An 18061-nucleotide genomic window follows, 5' to 3' on the forward strand; every position below is an offset into this window, starting at 1 on the left:
CCACAGTCCTTCCACATAAGCCCTGTCTCTTCTGAACTTTGGAAAGTAGTTAAAGACATTAATAATAGCCTATATATTTTTTTAAATGTTAAATGTGAAAATCACAGAAATACATAACATAATATCAAAAGAGCACAAAAGACAAATATTGAACAAAATTAAAAAAGTTACAAAATTACACAAAATGTAACATTTTGTCATCATGAAAAATTAAAGGTTCCTTACAACAGACTGATACGTTTGTAACAGGATATGATAACAGGGTGATATGTTTTCTAAGTGTATGTGTTCAAAGGTTTTGACATTTTATTAAAGGAATTAAAAAGGGACTTTATATCAGAGGAGAACATTCTAAAATTGGGATTACAGTGAATGGTTCTGGCTTTGTGAAGATGAAATTTATACATAACCATTACAGTAGGAGTTGAGAATTGACCATCACTGGTGTTGCAAGGTTAACTGGGCCCCCTGTTGTTCCATTATTAGGCTGTCCTGGCCCCATGTACAGTACCCCGTCTCAATCCATGAATTGTGAGTTAAAAAATAATAATTGTGCGAAAGTTAATGGCTCCTTATTATTTTTTTATTTTTAACGTATTGTGGGCAACGTATTGTGTGTGTGTGCGTGTGTGTGTGTGTGTGTGTGAGAGAGAGAGAGAGAGAGAGAGAGAGAGAGAGAGAGAGAGAGTTGTTCAGAGGGGGAAGGGCTGGTTTGTGGTGGTAAATACCCGGCTGTAACAACACACAAGCGATCGGAAAGGCCAAAATTCCGCAAGTAGATTTCAGTCAGAGCAGCAGACGATCATGCTATTGATTAAGCCTGATGTCTAGTTTTATTTTCAGTATTTGGTTTGGTCAGATTTCTGTTAGCGACATCATGCAGTAACTTAGATCAGTGTGTGGCTATATTTGTCTGGATTAGGGCTATTTGACACCTTTAAACTCTTGGAATTAGCGCTTTCACGTTGGATCATCGATAGATTAGTGTTGATCTCGTCTCAGGCTTTTAAGGACACTTTGTGTATGTTTTAAAGGAGCTCGTGTGCTAAACAAAAGCGCTAGCACAACCGGCTAGTCAACACTGGTGCATTTAGTCAGTTTATATAGAAATCTTATCAATGATGGACATCGGAAAGGATTTAGCTTCTTTACTAATTAGATAAATGTGCATTTCACCCCAGAGGTTCATTAAATGAATCAATGGGTTTTATAGTAGTAGGTTAGATTATAGGTGTAGGTTGACATTAGCATTAACGTTACCCTGTTAGCATTAGCGACTCCTTTGTTGGGAAGACTGATCGTGATTTCACTCACTTTGCTTTTTATTGAGGGAAATTATCGCTTTTATTCAAACTTATTAATGATTTTATTATGTATACATTGTTATCGTTTATCTAAGACGTTCGTTTTTCTGTAACATAAGTGTTATATCAAGATAGAAGTAGGAAACGAAAAAGAAATGTTGAACAGCTAACGTTAGTGTCTCTGGTAATACTCCTCTATAGAACACACATTGTGTATAAATAGCGATACTAAAACTACAGAGTAGCACATTTTATCATTTAAAGCTATTATGGCCTACATTTTGAACCTAAACACGATCTGTTTGCTATGGACACATCTACTCTTCATTTTTATGGGTAAGACACTTCTCTACCGTTTATTGATTTATATAATATATAGACTAACGTTACGTTACATGTTTATTCTATTTCTCTACTTACAAATCTCCCTGTATGTGTTTTTCTCACGCTATTTTTGGTTATGTTAAAATAGCATTAATGTACTAGTAAAATGCAGTAGGCTAACGTTATTTCTTACATGCTTGGTTATAAACTAGTGGTGTGATATTGCAGTGGTGCTGCTATGGGAAAAGTGTGCTGCTTTTCATTCACATACATTGAGGTTTCTCTCATGGTTAAATTGGGTTTGATTTAATTACTGCCATATAAACACTGACACGCTTTAAACATGTAACGTTAGAGTGAATGTGATGACATGGCTTGTGTTTGAGATCAGATCCGGGTGAATGAAGGGAACAAAGACTTCTATTGTTTACAGCATGTCTGTCCATCTCTGTGATTGAATCCCATCATCTTGACTTAAAACAAAACAAATTAATCCCTTTGCCCTTCATTCTCTCGTTTTATTTCCCATCCACCTCTCTTTATTTCCCCTGATGAGGGATTTTCAAACATTTACATCTCATGTTTTGGGGATTTTTTTTTCTTTTCTTTCTTTTCCTCTTTCACTTTTGATTATGTTCGGAGTATTCCTGCTTTCTAACTTTCTATGTAAAACAGATCAGGGGTGTTTTTTAATGTGCAACATTAGATGGAAATGGTAAAGCTAGTTGAATGTAGCTGAATGGCAGCTATAAATGCAGATTTACTGGAAAACAATAACATACTGTGAATTTGCACATACTTTTCAACAAATCTCAACTAATTTTTGAAATTGACACAACTGAGCCCTGGCCATCCTTAATCTTGCAGTAATACTTTACAATAAGGTCTAATTTGTTAACATTAGTTAATGCATTAACTGACATTAACAATAGTTATATAATAATAGTTATACATTAATAATAGCAATATATTTTTACAGCATTTATTAACCATTGTTAATTATAGTTTTATAAAGTTCTTATTCGTGTTAGTTGTCAGTGAATCAACAACTAATGTTAACAGATGCAACATTTGATGGTAAAAAAAAAGATTAGAAGATGTTCATTGTTAGTTCATGTTAAATAATGTTGACAAATGAAACCTTATTGTAAAGTGTTACCCTTCTTACTGTTGGCGTTACACTATTTTATTATTTAATAGATAAATCCGTGTAAAGTTTAATTGTTAACCACACTCTAGTTATTCAGAATTTCTTGTAAAGTATCATAAAGACTGGTCCATCTGTTCCAGTTGTCAAATTTGTCGCTGGGGATCTTACAGCTGACCTATTGATATAGGCAAGCTAAAATATCCACCGTATCCATCAGTTGTTGTACATTTGTTGTATAGCAGCGGCCCGGTTTGCATGCCTGTGTTTGAATGTGGATTGTTTCTCCTTTGCTTTGCTCCCATCATGCCCTCAGCTGCTGTAAGCCAACAGACATAAGTGTGGGAAACCCCAACAGATGATGTTTTGCAAGCTCAAACAATGAGGGCTCTTTGGGGCTTACCTTGGGTTTTTTTTTTTTTTGTGTTCATGCATACAGAAAAGTATATTGTAAATAGTACGTCTACAGTATACTGCAGAAGAGGATGCTTTTGTACATAGCCAAAGATTTAATTGCTAAACCCCTAAGTTATCTAACAGTCATCCTGTGTGGCTTTTAGATCGTACTAGTTGCATCTGATCAGTTTGTATTGGTGTTGGATTTTGGCTGAAGTGGAAGGTACTAGAACGTGCCAAAATACTCAGTAATCACTAATTTAAGTCTATATATTAGATTGCAATGTTTTTTGTAAAGCATTTAAAAATGTGAGCAAGCAAGCAAGTGATTCACTCTGGGATGAAAAACCTAGCTAAGTTTTGGTAAGCATTGGCCAACAAATTCAATTTTACTCCACTGAATGAAGAATGGAGGGAGTTTCCCTAAAAGTGTCACTATAATGATATTGTGAGAGAAACATACTGACAGGAAAATTATTATATAAATTAGATACAGCAGTAACACCCAGTCTGCCAATTTTGAAGTCTAGAAGTCTAAATTGTGATTAATTTTCCTCTGCTTCCTTTCCATTCTGATTTTGAAGTAAAGCATTGTGTCTTGTCTTCAGAATTACTGTGGGTGTTTGAACCAAATTTCTCTTTGTTGCTTGAAATGTGGGTAGCATTCTGGGTCAGTCTGTTGCTCACAAATGCGCCGTTTTAAAATTGGTTTGATTCCACATTGTTCCTAGTGGATCAAATTTAGACTTTGTTTTTTAAAGCTCTGCTGCACACTAGATTGAGTTTGAAGGATCATGTCTTTTTGCACCCTTTAGGTTTTCATCTACACATTAATTTCTGCAGCTTCATATGGTATATCTATGAATATCTGTTTTTTTTTGTCTGTTTTTCAGAAAATGCAGTTTCTTCGGAGCACAGCGAGAATGTATATGTATCAGGGATGTCGAACGGTAAAGTCTTGAGTTCTGTTTTGGTTTACATACCCAGGTTATAGATCTTGTTCATCTTCAGAGCAAAATAGACACTTAATGAGGTTAAACTCTGTGGGTGTCTGATATCCAAAACATTTTTTCAGAGTCCTCAAACATAGCTTATAGGGAGCTGTATGTGTCTTTGCAGATCACTTTCTTTTAAAGGAATGTAAGGCTCTTGATATTTAGCCCAGATTAGTCTGCTACCCACATGTTACCTCTTGCCTGGCTAACTTTTAACTGCTACTCTTTCATCCACCCCATTTCATTAGTAGGCCAGCTTTATTTCTAGCATTTTTTTGAGGGTGAATTCAGGAACCCACCTTTTTAGGTTATATTGCACATGTATTTAGCAATTTACTGTTTTGGTGTTCATAATTCAGTGAGCTGTATGTAGAAATCATATACACTCTTTTTTTTAAATGACTCTGCCTTGAAGTCTAAAGCATAATCTCATAATTGTAATGAAGGCTAGAATGCATTTCAGCATGCTGTTTGAAACATTTATTCTGAATGAAGTCAGCAGAAATGTTAACAAATATTTAATTCCCTAATTTTTTAATTAGGGAATTAAATATTTGTTAACATTTCTGCTGACTTCATTCAGAATAAATGTTTCCAACAGCATGCTGAAATGCAAAATGGTTTAAGCTAACTAAAAATGAACTTTTAGACTAAATATTTGTGGTATATTTTTATCCTTTTTTTCTTGAAATCAATTTGGAATCAATTATGAAATGGTCTGCCTGCTTTACATGAAGAGAGCTTTTTGTGTGGAGCATATGCGATGTAGCATGTCCAAATAAGCAGGCTAATTTACAAGGTTTATTATTGGTTAAGATGCAGTGAAGTAATCAAGACGGCTCACTTGGTTTTGGACAGTGCTATTGTGTATTAATCACCCATTATGTGTTGAAATCTGTGTACAGGATCCTAATCTTTGTTTTTGTGGTCTTCTCCAGCCTGTGGAGATGTAGCGGAGCAGATAAGGGCGTCCAGTGGAGTGATCACCAGCCCTGGTTGGCCCTTCGAATACCCTTCTCGCATCAACTGCAGCTGGAACATCAGGGCCAACCCTGGAGAGATCATCACCATCAGGTAACACCTCACCACAATACTGCAATATTTGCCATTCCATGATCAAAAGCAGGCCAAGAATAAAGATGGTGCTCACAGTTCGCCTAAATTGCAGGCTACAGACCATAGGCACTATAAATTCCTTCAGTGGTGGAGGAGTCTGGTACTCTGTACCAATTTAAGCTAACATGTTTTCATAGTAACTGCTCTTGTTGAAGCAATCTGCCTCTTTAGATACAGATGAAAAATGGTGGTCGACTGATATATATCGCCAAAGCTGATATTTGACTTTAAAAAAAAAAAATATATATATATATATACAGTGAGGAAAATAAGTATTTGAACACCCTGCTATTTTGCAAGTTCTCCCACTTAGAAATCATGGAGGGGTCTGAAATTGTCATCGTAGGTGCATGTCCACTGTGAGAGACATAATCCCCCAAAAAAAATCCAGAAATCACAATGTATGATTTTTTAACTATTTATTTGTATGATACAGCTGCAAATAAGTATTTGAACACCTGAGAAAATCAATGTTAATATTTGGTACAGTAGCCTTTGTTTGCAATTACAGAGGTCAAACGTTTCCTGTAGTTTTTCACCAGGTTTGAACACACTGCAGGAGGGATTTTGGCCCACTCCTCCACACAGATCTTCTCTAGATCAGTCAGGTTTCTGGGCTGTCGCTGAGAATCACGGAGTTTGAGCTCCCTCCAAAGATTCTCTATTGGGTTTAGGTCTGGAGACTGGCTAGGCCACGCCAGAACCTTGATATGCTTCTTACAGAGCCACTCCTTGGTTATCCTGGCTGTGTGCTTCGGGTCATTGTCATGTTGGAAGACCCAGCCTTGACCCATCTTCAATGCTCTAACTGAGGGAAGGAGGTTGTTCCCCAAAATCTCGCAATACATGGCCCCGGTCATCCTCTCCTTAATACAGTGCAGTCACCCAGTCCCATGTGCAGAAAAACACCCCCAAAGCATGATGCTACCACCCCCATGCTTCACAGTAGGGATGGTGTTCTTGGGATGGTACTCATCATTCTTCTTCCTCCAAACACGTTTAGTGGAATTATGACCAAAAAGTTCTATTTTGGTCTCATCTGACCACATGACTTTCTGCCATGACTCCTCTGGATCATCCAAATGGTCATTGACAAACTTAAGACGGGCCTTGACATGTGCTGGTTTAAGCAGGGGAACCTTCCGTGCCATCCATGATTTCAAACCATGACGTCTTAGTGTATTACCAACAGTAACCTTGGAAACGGTGGTCCCAGCTCTTTTCAGGTCATTGACCAGCTCCTCCCGTGTAGTTCTGGGCTGATTTCTCACCTTTCTTAGGATCATTGAGACCCCACGAGGTGAGATCTTGCATGGAGCCCCAGTCCGAGGGAGATTGACAGTCATGTTTAGCTTCTTCCATTTTCTAATGATTGCTCCAACAGTGGACCTTTTTTCACCAAGCTGCTTAGCAATTTCCCCGTAGCCCTTTCCAGCCTTGTGGAGGTGTACAATTTTGTCTCTAGTGTCTTTGGACAGCTCTTTGGTCTTGGCCATGTTAGTAGTTGGATTCTTACTGATTGTATGGAGTGGACAGGTGTCTTTATGCAGCTAACGACCTCAAACAGGTGCATCTAATTTAGGATAATAAATGGAGCGAAGGTGGACGTTTTAAAGGCAGACTAACAGGTCTTTGAGGGTCAGAATTCTAGCTGATAGACAGGTGTTCAAATACTTATTTGCAGCTGTATCATACAAATAAATAGTTAAAAAAATCATATATTGTGATTTCTGGATTTTGTTTTTAGATTATGTCTCTCACAGTGGACATGCACCTACGATGACAATTTCAGACCCCTCCATGATTTCCAAGTGGGAGAACTTGCAAAATAGCAGGGTGTTCAAATACTTATTTTCCTCACTGTGTATATATATATATATATATATATATATATATATATATATATATATATATATATATATATATATTTATATATATATATATATATATATATATATATATATATATATATATTTATTTATTTATTTATTTTCCTGTTTGGCCGATGTGTCAGTGTTTATTTTGACAGCGTTGAGAACGCCAGTGCCTGAGCACACAGCGCTCCCTGTCTCCTCCTTCATTAGTTTATCGTCTCTGTTTAACAGTTCTTTCTACTACGTTATTAATTGAACTTTAGTTCACCCAAAAAAGAAAATTCTGTCATTAATTACTCACCCTCATGTCGTTCCAAACCCGTAAAAGGGGTTGCACACCAAACTAGAATTGCAGCGTAGCATCTAGGACAACTCGAGGTAGCGCACACCGGACACGCACATTCTTGGACATTCTATGCCCAGCAATATTGTTATGTTTAAGGACATTAAACAGTACTATGTTATGATTGTACTGTACAATTAAATGCAACCGTTGCTGAATCTGCAGTCTGAACACTTTACCTCAGGGCGTACGTTAACTGAATTAATTGAGAATCTCACCTGAAAATCCCATAACATCAGCAATCTTCATCCATGCAGCTGATTTCTGTAAATTAATGTAAAACTAAATGTATCTTGCAGCAAAGGGTGAAGTCAGTATGTACATTAATGACGATTTGAGACAAATATAATTAAAATTTAATATAAAACTATGTAAATGGCGCTCTGTGGCACTGCAGGATTTTGAACAGGGTCCTGGGTCAAACCTGGGCATCGCAGACAGACGCCGAATGTCGCTGCCTGTGTGTGTGTGTACACTCATAAAACATAATGTGTTAGAATTTTAAAGACTTGACGCAGCGCTGCACTTCTCGTCCGGTGTGAAACCCCCTTAAGACTTTTGGATAGCACTTTACTTAAATCCTTATAAAAGTATTTTCAATGCATTAATTATGCCTTGTAATTCACCTTATAATGCATTGTATGGTCTCATGAATACCAGTAACCACAGGTATAATACATTATAATACTTATCTAATCATTAAACACTCTGAGAGCTTTCTGACCCTTTATTGGCAGCTTATGCAACTACCACTTTCAAGCCCCAGAAAGGTAGTTAAGACATCATAAAATTAATCCATGTGACTCCAGTGGTTTAACCTCAATTTTATTAAGCGATGTGAGTGCTTTGTGCAAAAACAACAATAATTTGCCACTTTATTTACAAAATATTAATTTCCATCCCGTAAGACTTTAGTTTATCTTTGGTACACAAAATATATTTTTTAATGAAATCTGAGAGCCTTCTGTCCCTCCATTGACAGCCTCTGCAACTACCACTTTCAAGCCCTAGAAAGGAAGTAAAGACATCATAAAAGTAATCTATATGACTCCAGTGATTTATCCTCAATTTTATGAAGTGACGCGAGGGCTTTGTTTGTGCAAAAAACAACACTATTTAGAAATTATTAATCTCCAACGCACGTCCACGCAACAATGTCTGCTCTTGCATCAACAAAACGCATGGAAAAAGATCTTCATTTGTGTACTGAAGATGAACGAAGGTCTTACGTGTTTGGAACAACATGAGGGTGAGTAATTACTGACAGAATTTTCATTTTTGTGTGAACTAACCGTTTAAGCATAGTAAACGGTATACAAAATATTATAGCAATTTATGCTATATGCTTATATAATTGCTTTTATATTATTAGTAAAAGGACAGCAAACACTATAATAAGATAAGTATTATGATATAATACCTTCTCATTTACCATGAGCATGCATTAAATACGCATTTATATAATTTACAAATCTTTGAATATCTAAAATTTTCACTGCGCAAACCTGGCTTGCAGACTTGGTTGAATCATGCTGTGTGATCTTCTGAAGTGTGCATTTGAAACCTGCATACAAACGCGTTACTCTGTGCTTGACAGTCAGTCCGTGTGAATTGAATTGAGCTGTCACTGGAGACGCACGATCGGCAAACTTGAAACCCTTGATTTCAAACTATGCTGTGCTTTATCCAGTTTCCCACAAAGTCTTATTTATGTCATTTTTCACTGTGCTGTATGTAAAGTGTAAAGAAAAATATCGGTTGACCACTAATTAAAAACATTGGGCATCTGTTTGTTTTTATCCTTGTCATTTTTAAAGCAATGCAGTGTCTCTTGGAATTTTCATAGGGATAGGATTGTATTTTGAGTGCTGGTTCAAAGGAGTGAGTGTTAATATAAATTATTTATTTTTTCAGTTACTGCCACCTCAAACAATCTCCTTTGAAATGGTTCTTTATTTCTATTTTTATGTTCTGCATCTGCTCTATTCTTGTACAGCCTGTTTGCCTCAACTAGAGCATTTGTTTGTGTCTTTATCTGAGAATGGTGTCCATGGTTACTGGCACAGAAATAGACCCAATTGGTATTTCTTCCCACAGGATGTGATTTTTGTGGTAAACACAGAAACTCACTAATTTTGCCAATGGAAGCGGTCTTATAGAGATGCTATTGGTCCAGTTTTCAGTATGGCTGAATGATTTGAAAAAAAAAAAAAGAAGTTATTTATTTTTTACAAATGATATATATGTATATATATATATATATATATATATATATATATATATATATATATATATATATATATATATATATATATATATATATATTAGTAGGGCTGCACAATTTGGCCCAACATTTTGTGCTTGTATATTAATATGACTAATAATAATAATAAATGACTATTATTATTATTGCTCAATAAAAATATTTAATAAAATAAGAAATATTACAATAAAATTTTAATTTAATTATTAAAAATGTTTTGTTATTTAATAATAAATATGTAAGGGATAATGTAGAGCGAGGTGATTGTTATAGCGAATACAACCCCGACAGGCTGATCAGTGATCTTGAATTAGCCTGAAGGGGTTGTATTTGCTATAACAACCGCCTCGCTCTACATTATCCCGCTTATTACATGGCTACCTACCAAATAAATCAATAATTTGACACAAAATATTGATTTAAAAAGGAGTTTATTGATTTAAAAACGATTGTATTGCTTCCGCTAAAGAAAATAGTCCGTTCCGTCTCTACGGTTAGAATCCTGCGTCCATAGCAACGCTCTGTTTTTCATGGCAACGGTGTGTTATACTTAGCAGCGGTCTGTTATCAAAAAATAACAGACCGCATTCTACATTAGAATTCAACCAAGCCATGTAATAAAACAATATAATAATAAAAATATTAATATTTTACAGAAAACGTATTTTACGAAAAACTGCAGGGTTACCTGTTAACATGCAGGCAGCCTGACTATAAATCATTAGAAAGGTCTAAGGATTTATTATAAAATATGATATTATTATAAAAATCTGCGACAGTTTCTTAATTTTTGTCAGGAGGAGTCCATGTCTTTAATATGAAATATGAGCCTTTTATGCATCCACTGTGGGGGAAAAAAAAACTGTACACTAGATAAAAACATGGATTATTATATAAATTTCTTTAGAGAGAAGTATTATTTTTCCTAAACACGTTTCTGTTTCATTCATTCTGGAAGCCAGGGGGCGCCCTCGAGTAGAAACTCCACATTTGCCTCAGAGAAGTAATATAATGACATTTTCAGGAAATCCCTAATGTGAAGCTAGCACTGTAGCTGAATAAAAAAAAAGATAGAAATGCTTTGACTGATTAAACATGAAGACAATAAACACATGACTGCGACATTATATGGTGTATTTGAGTTCTTCAAGCCTTCTCTGGTCTTTTCATAATAAAGTATATTTATAATGCATTGCTAATCGACATAGCCTTTATCACTGTATAGAATACTATAAAATAATATATTGTCTGCCTTGTTCTGCACTCGACTGATGATATGAATTGAGTAAAAACATGTTATTAAATGTTGTCTTTTGTTGGACAACAGGTTTATGAATGCTTTACAAGTTTAGGAAGATGTTTGAGGCATGTTCCTTTTTTAAATGCATGTTATAAGCGACTCAAACTCACAGTGCATTCAGAGATGGAACAGCATTTATTACTGATCACAGACACTTCACTAACACTCTGTGCATATATTTATTTAATAAAAAATGGCAGCCTTTGCAATTAATCGCATTAAGCCAAATCGCAATTTCGGTTAAATTTCGATTAATCGTGCAGCCCTAGTATTCAGCAAGACACTGCGTCCCACATATACCACCTCCATTTTTATGCCTCTAGTTTGGTAGAGCTTTTCCCAGCATCATGTTTCTTAATTGGTACTATTTAAAAATCATACATCTGGAAGTCATGATCTTTTGTAGTTTGAGACATAAGATGCAACAAGACGTAATCCTATGTCTAATGTCAGTTAAGTAAAATACTCAAAATAAACAAAAATCGGCACACTGCTACTTCTGCTCTCAAAGATTCAAAGACAAAGTTTCGACCCAAAGGGTCTAATGTCAGTTAACTCATTAAATTATGAATTAGCTGTTGATTAAACGTCTTGATTACAGGGATACTGTTTAAAAAAAAAGATATATTATTGTGCACATACCTGACATTCCTTTACTTAAAATTGGTTGTACTTTTAGTTTTCAGGACTTTGAAATTCAGAGCTCGCATCGATGTGGTTTAGACTGGATCTCTATTGGCACCTACAAGAACCTGGATGGGTACCGGGCCTGTGGCTCGTCTATTCCTGCCCCATACATCTCCTCTCAGGATCACGTGTGGATCAAGTTCCACTCTGATGACAGCATGACTGGAAAGGGCTTTAGGCTCTCTTACATAACAGGTAGAATTGCTATTTATATCCCTTTAGATTCAACTGCATCATAGAGGATGCAGTTACGTAGATGTCTTAAACACTGTGTTGGCACTGCCATGCAACACTTGTGAAACAATTTTCTCTCTCTCTCTCTCTCTCTCTCTCTCTCTCTCTCTCTCTCTCTCTCTCTCTCTCTCTCTCTCTCTCTCTCTCTCTCTCTCTCTCTCTCTCTCTCTCTCTCTCTCTCTCTCTCTCTCTCTCACTCACTCACTCACTCACTCTCACTCAAAGGCCGCATTTACATTGCAGGTCTTGATGGTCAATTTCGATTTGTTGACTATATAAGATTTTTTGACGACCAGCTTATATCTTTTTAAAGTGACCCATATCCGATATCTGCATTTACACTATACACTTGGCGAAACAACTCAAGGTAGACGTACTGACCCGGAAAAGCGTTTTCTTTCCGCAACATCTTTAAAGGTCAGCAAAACATTGGTCTCTTAAGGCAAAGAAGAAAAAAGAGGACAGAGACATTGTTGCAGCCTGGATGAAGGTAGCAATGATCACTGCTATAAACTCGCATTCACTCGCATTGATGGGAATATCCGATCTGTCCGTTTACGTCAGACACAAATGCATGTATCCAATTCATATCAGATTTATTTCCACATGAATGAGGCCTGAAACTGATCTGAGAATATCGGAATGCTTTTTTTCCTGCTTACACGTTCGTGGGTCATATCCGATCAGAATTGGGTCACTTGAACCATGTATTGTAAATGTGGCCAAATTGTATTTGGTTACTGAAAAAACGGCCTGCTTTCCATGAACACGTTAACTTGGCTTTGTTCTTGAATCAGTTTTTTTTTTCTTGCATTTGCCCAAACTTAAGTTAAAACTTAAACTCCTAACCTATCATTTCCACTCGGCCAATTTTAAAATGGGATTAGATCTCAGATTTGCATTGAATAAGGGTATATAAGTCCTGTCTAGAGACCAGAATATAATAGACAATTTAGGTTTTAGCTATTTAGATTTCATGCTGAATATAGATCACAGACTTCCCCTTGGCTGTTGCACAATAAACATCCTCTGAGACAAGTCTATCAAAAATGTATAAATCAAACATTACTGCAAATGCTTATGTCTATCCAAAAGGGTAAAATCTGTTTGTAATTGTTAGGTAAATCGGAAGAAGCCAGTTGCAAGCCGGACCAATTCCACTGTGCTAATGGGAAGTGTATCCCGGAGTCATGGAAGTGTAATACCATGGATGAATGTGGCGATAACTCAGACGAGGAGCTGTGTGTACAGCCAAACCCCTCCGCATTCTTCTCCTTCCAGCCCTGCGCTTTTAACCAATTCCCTTGTCTCTCACGCTACACCCGTGTTTACACCTGTCTGCCAGAGTCCCTCAAATGTGACGGTAGCATTGACTGTCAAGACTTGGGCGATGAGATCGACTGCGACGTGCCCACCTGTGGCGAATGGCTGCACAATTTCTACGGTACTTTCAGCTCACCCAACTATCCTGACTTCTATCCACCTGGTAGTAACTGCACCTGGCTGATCGACACTGGTGACCACCGTAAGGTTATCTTACGCTTTATGGACTTCAAACTGGATGGCACAGGTTACGGCGATTATGTTAAAGTCTACGATGGATTAGAAGAGAACCCCAGGCGTCTGTTGCGTGTGTTGACTGCATTTGACTCTCGAGCCCCTGTAGCGGTGGTGTCATCTTCAGGACAACTTCGGATACACTTTTATGCTGACAAAATCAATGCGGCTCGAGGCTTTAATGTTACGTATCAAGTAGATGGCTTTTGCTTGCCATGGGAAATCCCATGTGGAGGGAACTGGGGTTGCTACACTGAACAACAGCGCTGTGACGGCTACTGGCACTGTCCCAATGGCAGGGACGAGCTCAACTGCAGCAACTGCCAGGAAGATGAGTTCCCATGCTCACGAAACGGTGCCTGCTACCCACGTTCTGACCGGTGCAACTACCAGAACCGTTGCCCAAACGGCTCAGATGAGAAGAACTGCTTTTTCTGCCAGCCTGGAAACTTCCACTGCAAGAACAACCGCTGTGTTTTTGAAAGCTGGGTGTGTGACGCGCAAGATGACTGTGGGGATGGAAGTGATGAAGAAAGCTGCCCAGTAATTGTACCCACACGAGTAATCACTGCCGCTGTTATCGGGAGTCTGATCTGCGGCCTGCTGCTGGTCATTGCTCTGGGCTGCACCTGCAAACTGTACTCACTCAGGATGTTTGAGCGCAGGTAAGTGAAGAAGTTTGTTGGGTAGATAGCCAGACTAAAGCTAAAATAGAAATTGATTGGCAGGGAAAATTATTTAGCAGCTTATTAGTGTATGCTTCTGTGACTGTTCTCTTGTCAATTACCAATTAATGGGTTGGTTGTTCTTCCAGGTCATTTGAGACTCAGCTGTCCAGAGTGGAAGCAGAGTTACTGAGAAGAGAAGCTCCTCCTTCATATGGGCAGCTGATTGCTCAAGGACTGATCCCCCCAGTGGAAGATTTTCCTGTCTGCTCTGGAAATCAGGTAAGAAGACTGCATTATGTACTTAAAGGCCCGTATACAAAGAACAATAACTATATTAGCATACACACCAACTTTTGCACTGCAGTTTTGTCATTTGTTGCTTTTAATGCTCTAGCTTGGTGGATTCTGATTGTTATTTATAGTTTATCAGCTGTAAAAAGAAAGTGATTCCAAATATATAATGTTCCCTTGTGTCATGTGGAATTCCCTTTTCTCATAGAATTAGAACAATTATTAAAACTTTATGGTTATCATTATAGTTATCGTCCTTGGTGTGAACGGGTCTTTAGTCTTTGGATTGAGACAAAAGGACTTATGGTTGTCCGCCCTCCATGTATGGGCAGAAACTAGTCTAGTCATGTCCAAAAGCAAAGTTTTCCAAAAGCCTTCTCGATAATAGGCTTGGTAAATTCGCACAACGGTGCTATCTGACTGATCTCGAAACGTTCCCAGACAATAGAAAGTATGATGTGTGACCTGCATGTAATGAATGACATTAGGTAACGTGGCTTGGCGCTTACTTTTTTCCCCAAGGAGCACATGTGCTTGTGAGTTGGGAAATTTAGGAGCGCATTAAAAAACTTTTGGGGCGCAATGCAAATTTATTAAATATGCGTTTTACCTTAATAAAGGGAAACAAGGATGCATTTACAAGCAAAATGATATATATTAGACATGTCACAATTATTGCTAAAGGACTTTGATATATTACACACTATCATAGTATGTGGTATTATCACAGTAATGAATTTTTACAAAATAGTGGTTTAATAACTTTGTTTTTCTTCTAGCAAAAAAACCCTCAATTGAACATTTAAATATAATAAAACAAAACACAAAAAATGTACAAAACAAATGTTTCCAACAGATTAAAGTTCTTTTTTTTTTTTTATAAAGGACATCAGCACTTTACAATAAGGTCTCATTAGTTAGCATTAGTTCATGCATTAACTAATATTAAAAATGAGAATTAGCATTTGTTACAGTATTCTTTAACGTTAATTAATAAAAATACAACTGTTCATTGTTAGCTCAGGTCCATTAAATAATATTAATAGATACAAATTTAGATTTTAATAATAATGTATTAGTAAATGTTGAAATTAAGTAAAATTAGTAAATGGTTTAGAAGTATTTTTCATTGTTAATTCATGTTAACTAATGAATCAACTAATGCTAACTACTTATTGTAAAGTGACAGTGTTACTGAACAGTGAAGAATCAGAACATTTTCAATCAATATCTAGGCCATGTTTTAGTCAAACTTAAAATGTAAAACAAAATTAAGTTTGAAACTAAATAGGCCTACCTAGTAAGGCTTTAAGTAATTAAGCATTTGGTGGTGAGATGAACACAATGTTTTTTGAAACATTTAAGAAACAGAAAGTAGCAGCTGCTTTGTTTATGGGGTAACAGCTTTATGGGGTAAAGACCTCTTAAAATGATAAAGGTTTGTTTAGAGATTTTATTCACACTCGTGCTCAAATACATTTTACATTTTGCACAAATCTATTTTTAGTCGCAAATGCGAGTGAAACGTTTGCACTGTCGAGCCCTGGGTAACATTCCCTGTTGTTTTTACTTTCAGGCATCTGTTTTAGAAAACCTAAGACTGGCAGTTCGTTCTCAGCTGGGATTCACCTCAATCCGACTCCCCACCACAGGGCGCCATGGCAACATCTGGAGACGCCTGTTCAATTTCACACGTTCACGGCGATCTGGTTCTCTTGCACTGGTGTCTGCAGACACTGAAGAGGGTCCTGCCGGCAATGCCTCTGCACGCGAGCCGGAGAGGCTTGGCTCTCACCGTGGACTCTTGCCCTTGGACTCCGATGACACAGACACTGAAAGTGATCACCATCCCCGCAGGGATGTCCCTGGAGCTGTTGGAGGCCTGATGGCCCCACTACCACAGAAAACTCCCCCTACCACAGCCGTGGAAGCCATCGTCTCGGTGTCTGCCAGCTCTGCCCCACTGGTCAGTCGAGAGAGCAGCATCTCTGAGAGCATCTCAGAAAGTTCTGGAGTAACTGGACCTCTGTGTTCTACTACTACTACTTCTACAAGGAGCCCCTTCAGCAGTGCTTTAAGCCGGGTCACACGGAGCCTCCGGTGGATTCGTTTCTCTCTTGGTCGCTCAGGTGACAGAGGGTCAAGTGGCATTGGGCAGAATCACAGCCCTCTGCGGCAACTGGAGCAAGGAAGTGCGGGCTGTACTGGTGTCGGTATTAGGGGCGAGGATGAGGATGACGTGGAGCTCCTCATTCCTGTCTCAGACTCCGGCTCCCTGGACAGTGACGAGAGCTCCAGGCCCCTGCTGGAACAAGGCTTTGAGCAGGCTTTTGTGCCCCACCTAGCCCCCGCTGCCGTCTCTCTCAGAGGCCGGCTGGTGGGTAGGGACGGCCCTTGTGAACACTGTGGAATTGTCCATACGGCGCAGATCCCAGACGCTTGTCTGGAGGCGACGGCGAAAACAGAAACTAGTGATGATGAGTCACTGCTGCTCTGTTAAGAATTGCCCATATGACTCTAAAATGCCCCTGCTCACAGCTTGCCATTTCTGTTATCGCCCCCTAGTGGAGCGGAGGTTGAATGTCTTTTAGACAGGTGTCCTCTTATAAAACAAAGAGCTTCAGAAATCAGGTACTTTTAAAGACCAGTCTGTTAAAATCATACAGAGTACGAGAACTCCCCAATCCCACTGTCCCTTCCACTGTGCAATATTAGTATTCGTTGAGATGTTTACCAGGTCAAAGTCTATTTTTCTGAAGAGTCAAATTAAGCTCACGTTGAGTAGAGAGTGAGCCACTCTGCAGTTTTCAGTATGGGAAAGCAGCACAAACAAATGCATCTATCCTGGACAGTGTGGAACAACGAAAGACTGAACACATCCAAGCGCTCTGAGAGATTTGTTACCTAACCTTTAATTTATTTGTACATTTGATGTCAGACATTTGTTTTATTAAAGGAATGGTTGACCCAAAAAATGAAATGTCTACTCACTCACCCTCATGTTGTTCCAGACATACTATTTGTGGAGTTATTTTGAATGATGTCCTCAAAGCTTTTTCCTATACAGTGAATAGGGACGGGCTGTCAAGCTTTTAAAACGATGATAAAACAGCACTTGCACATATGGCGTATCAAGGTACATTGTGTTAGATTTGGCATCAAATGTCATTGGTTGAGGGCAATTTTCAACGATTAACACAAAAGTCATATGGACTTGTTTCAGGGTTCTTTTTTGTTCTTATTGTATGGAAAAGAGCAGCTTGGAGATTCTGCAAAGTTTTTTCCCCCTTTTTTTTTTTTAGGAGTAACAGATGAGCAAATAACAGATTTTTAATTTTAAGTAAAATTATTCTTTTAACTGCTTGCAAAAATTGGGATATCAACCAAAATTTGGTACGGTTGTTCATTTCAGTGTGAGTTTGGTCCCTGCTGCAGTGGTACTATGTGCGTCACATGCGAATATGAGCGAGGGACATTTATTTATAACAGAGTATAATCTGAGAAGGGAGCTACTATTTTTAAAGGATGTTGCATTGTATAACAGCCACTATTGTTTGTTGTA

General features: G+C 37.9%; 1 protein-coding gene across 1 annotated transcript; it reads left to right on the forward strand.

Annotated features, from left to right (window-relative positions):
- The first annotated feature begins 663 nt into the window (after positions 1–663).
- lrp12 (low density lipoprotein receptor-related protein 12) lies at positions 664–17479 on the forward strand. Its single transcript, XM_084130415.1, has 7 exons — positions 664–1640; positions 4065–4121; positions 5105–5240; positions 11742–11944; positions 13104–14205; positions 14355–14487; positions 16076–17479. Exons 1-7 carry the CDS (start codon positions 1574–1576, stop codon positions 16997–16999), a joined length of 2622 nt encoding a protein of 873 aa, XP_083986541.1. The 5' UTR covers positions 664–1573; the 3' UTR covers positions 17000–17479.
- Positions 17480–18061: the final 582 nt, after the last annotated feature.

Source organism: Abramis brama (genome assembly GCF_963993115.1).
Source record: "Abramis brama genome assembly, chromosome: 12".
In the NCBI taxonomy this organism is placed as follows: domain Eukaryota; kingdom Metazoa; phylum Chordata; class Actinopteri; order Cypriniformes; family Leuciscidae; genus Abramis; species Abramis brama.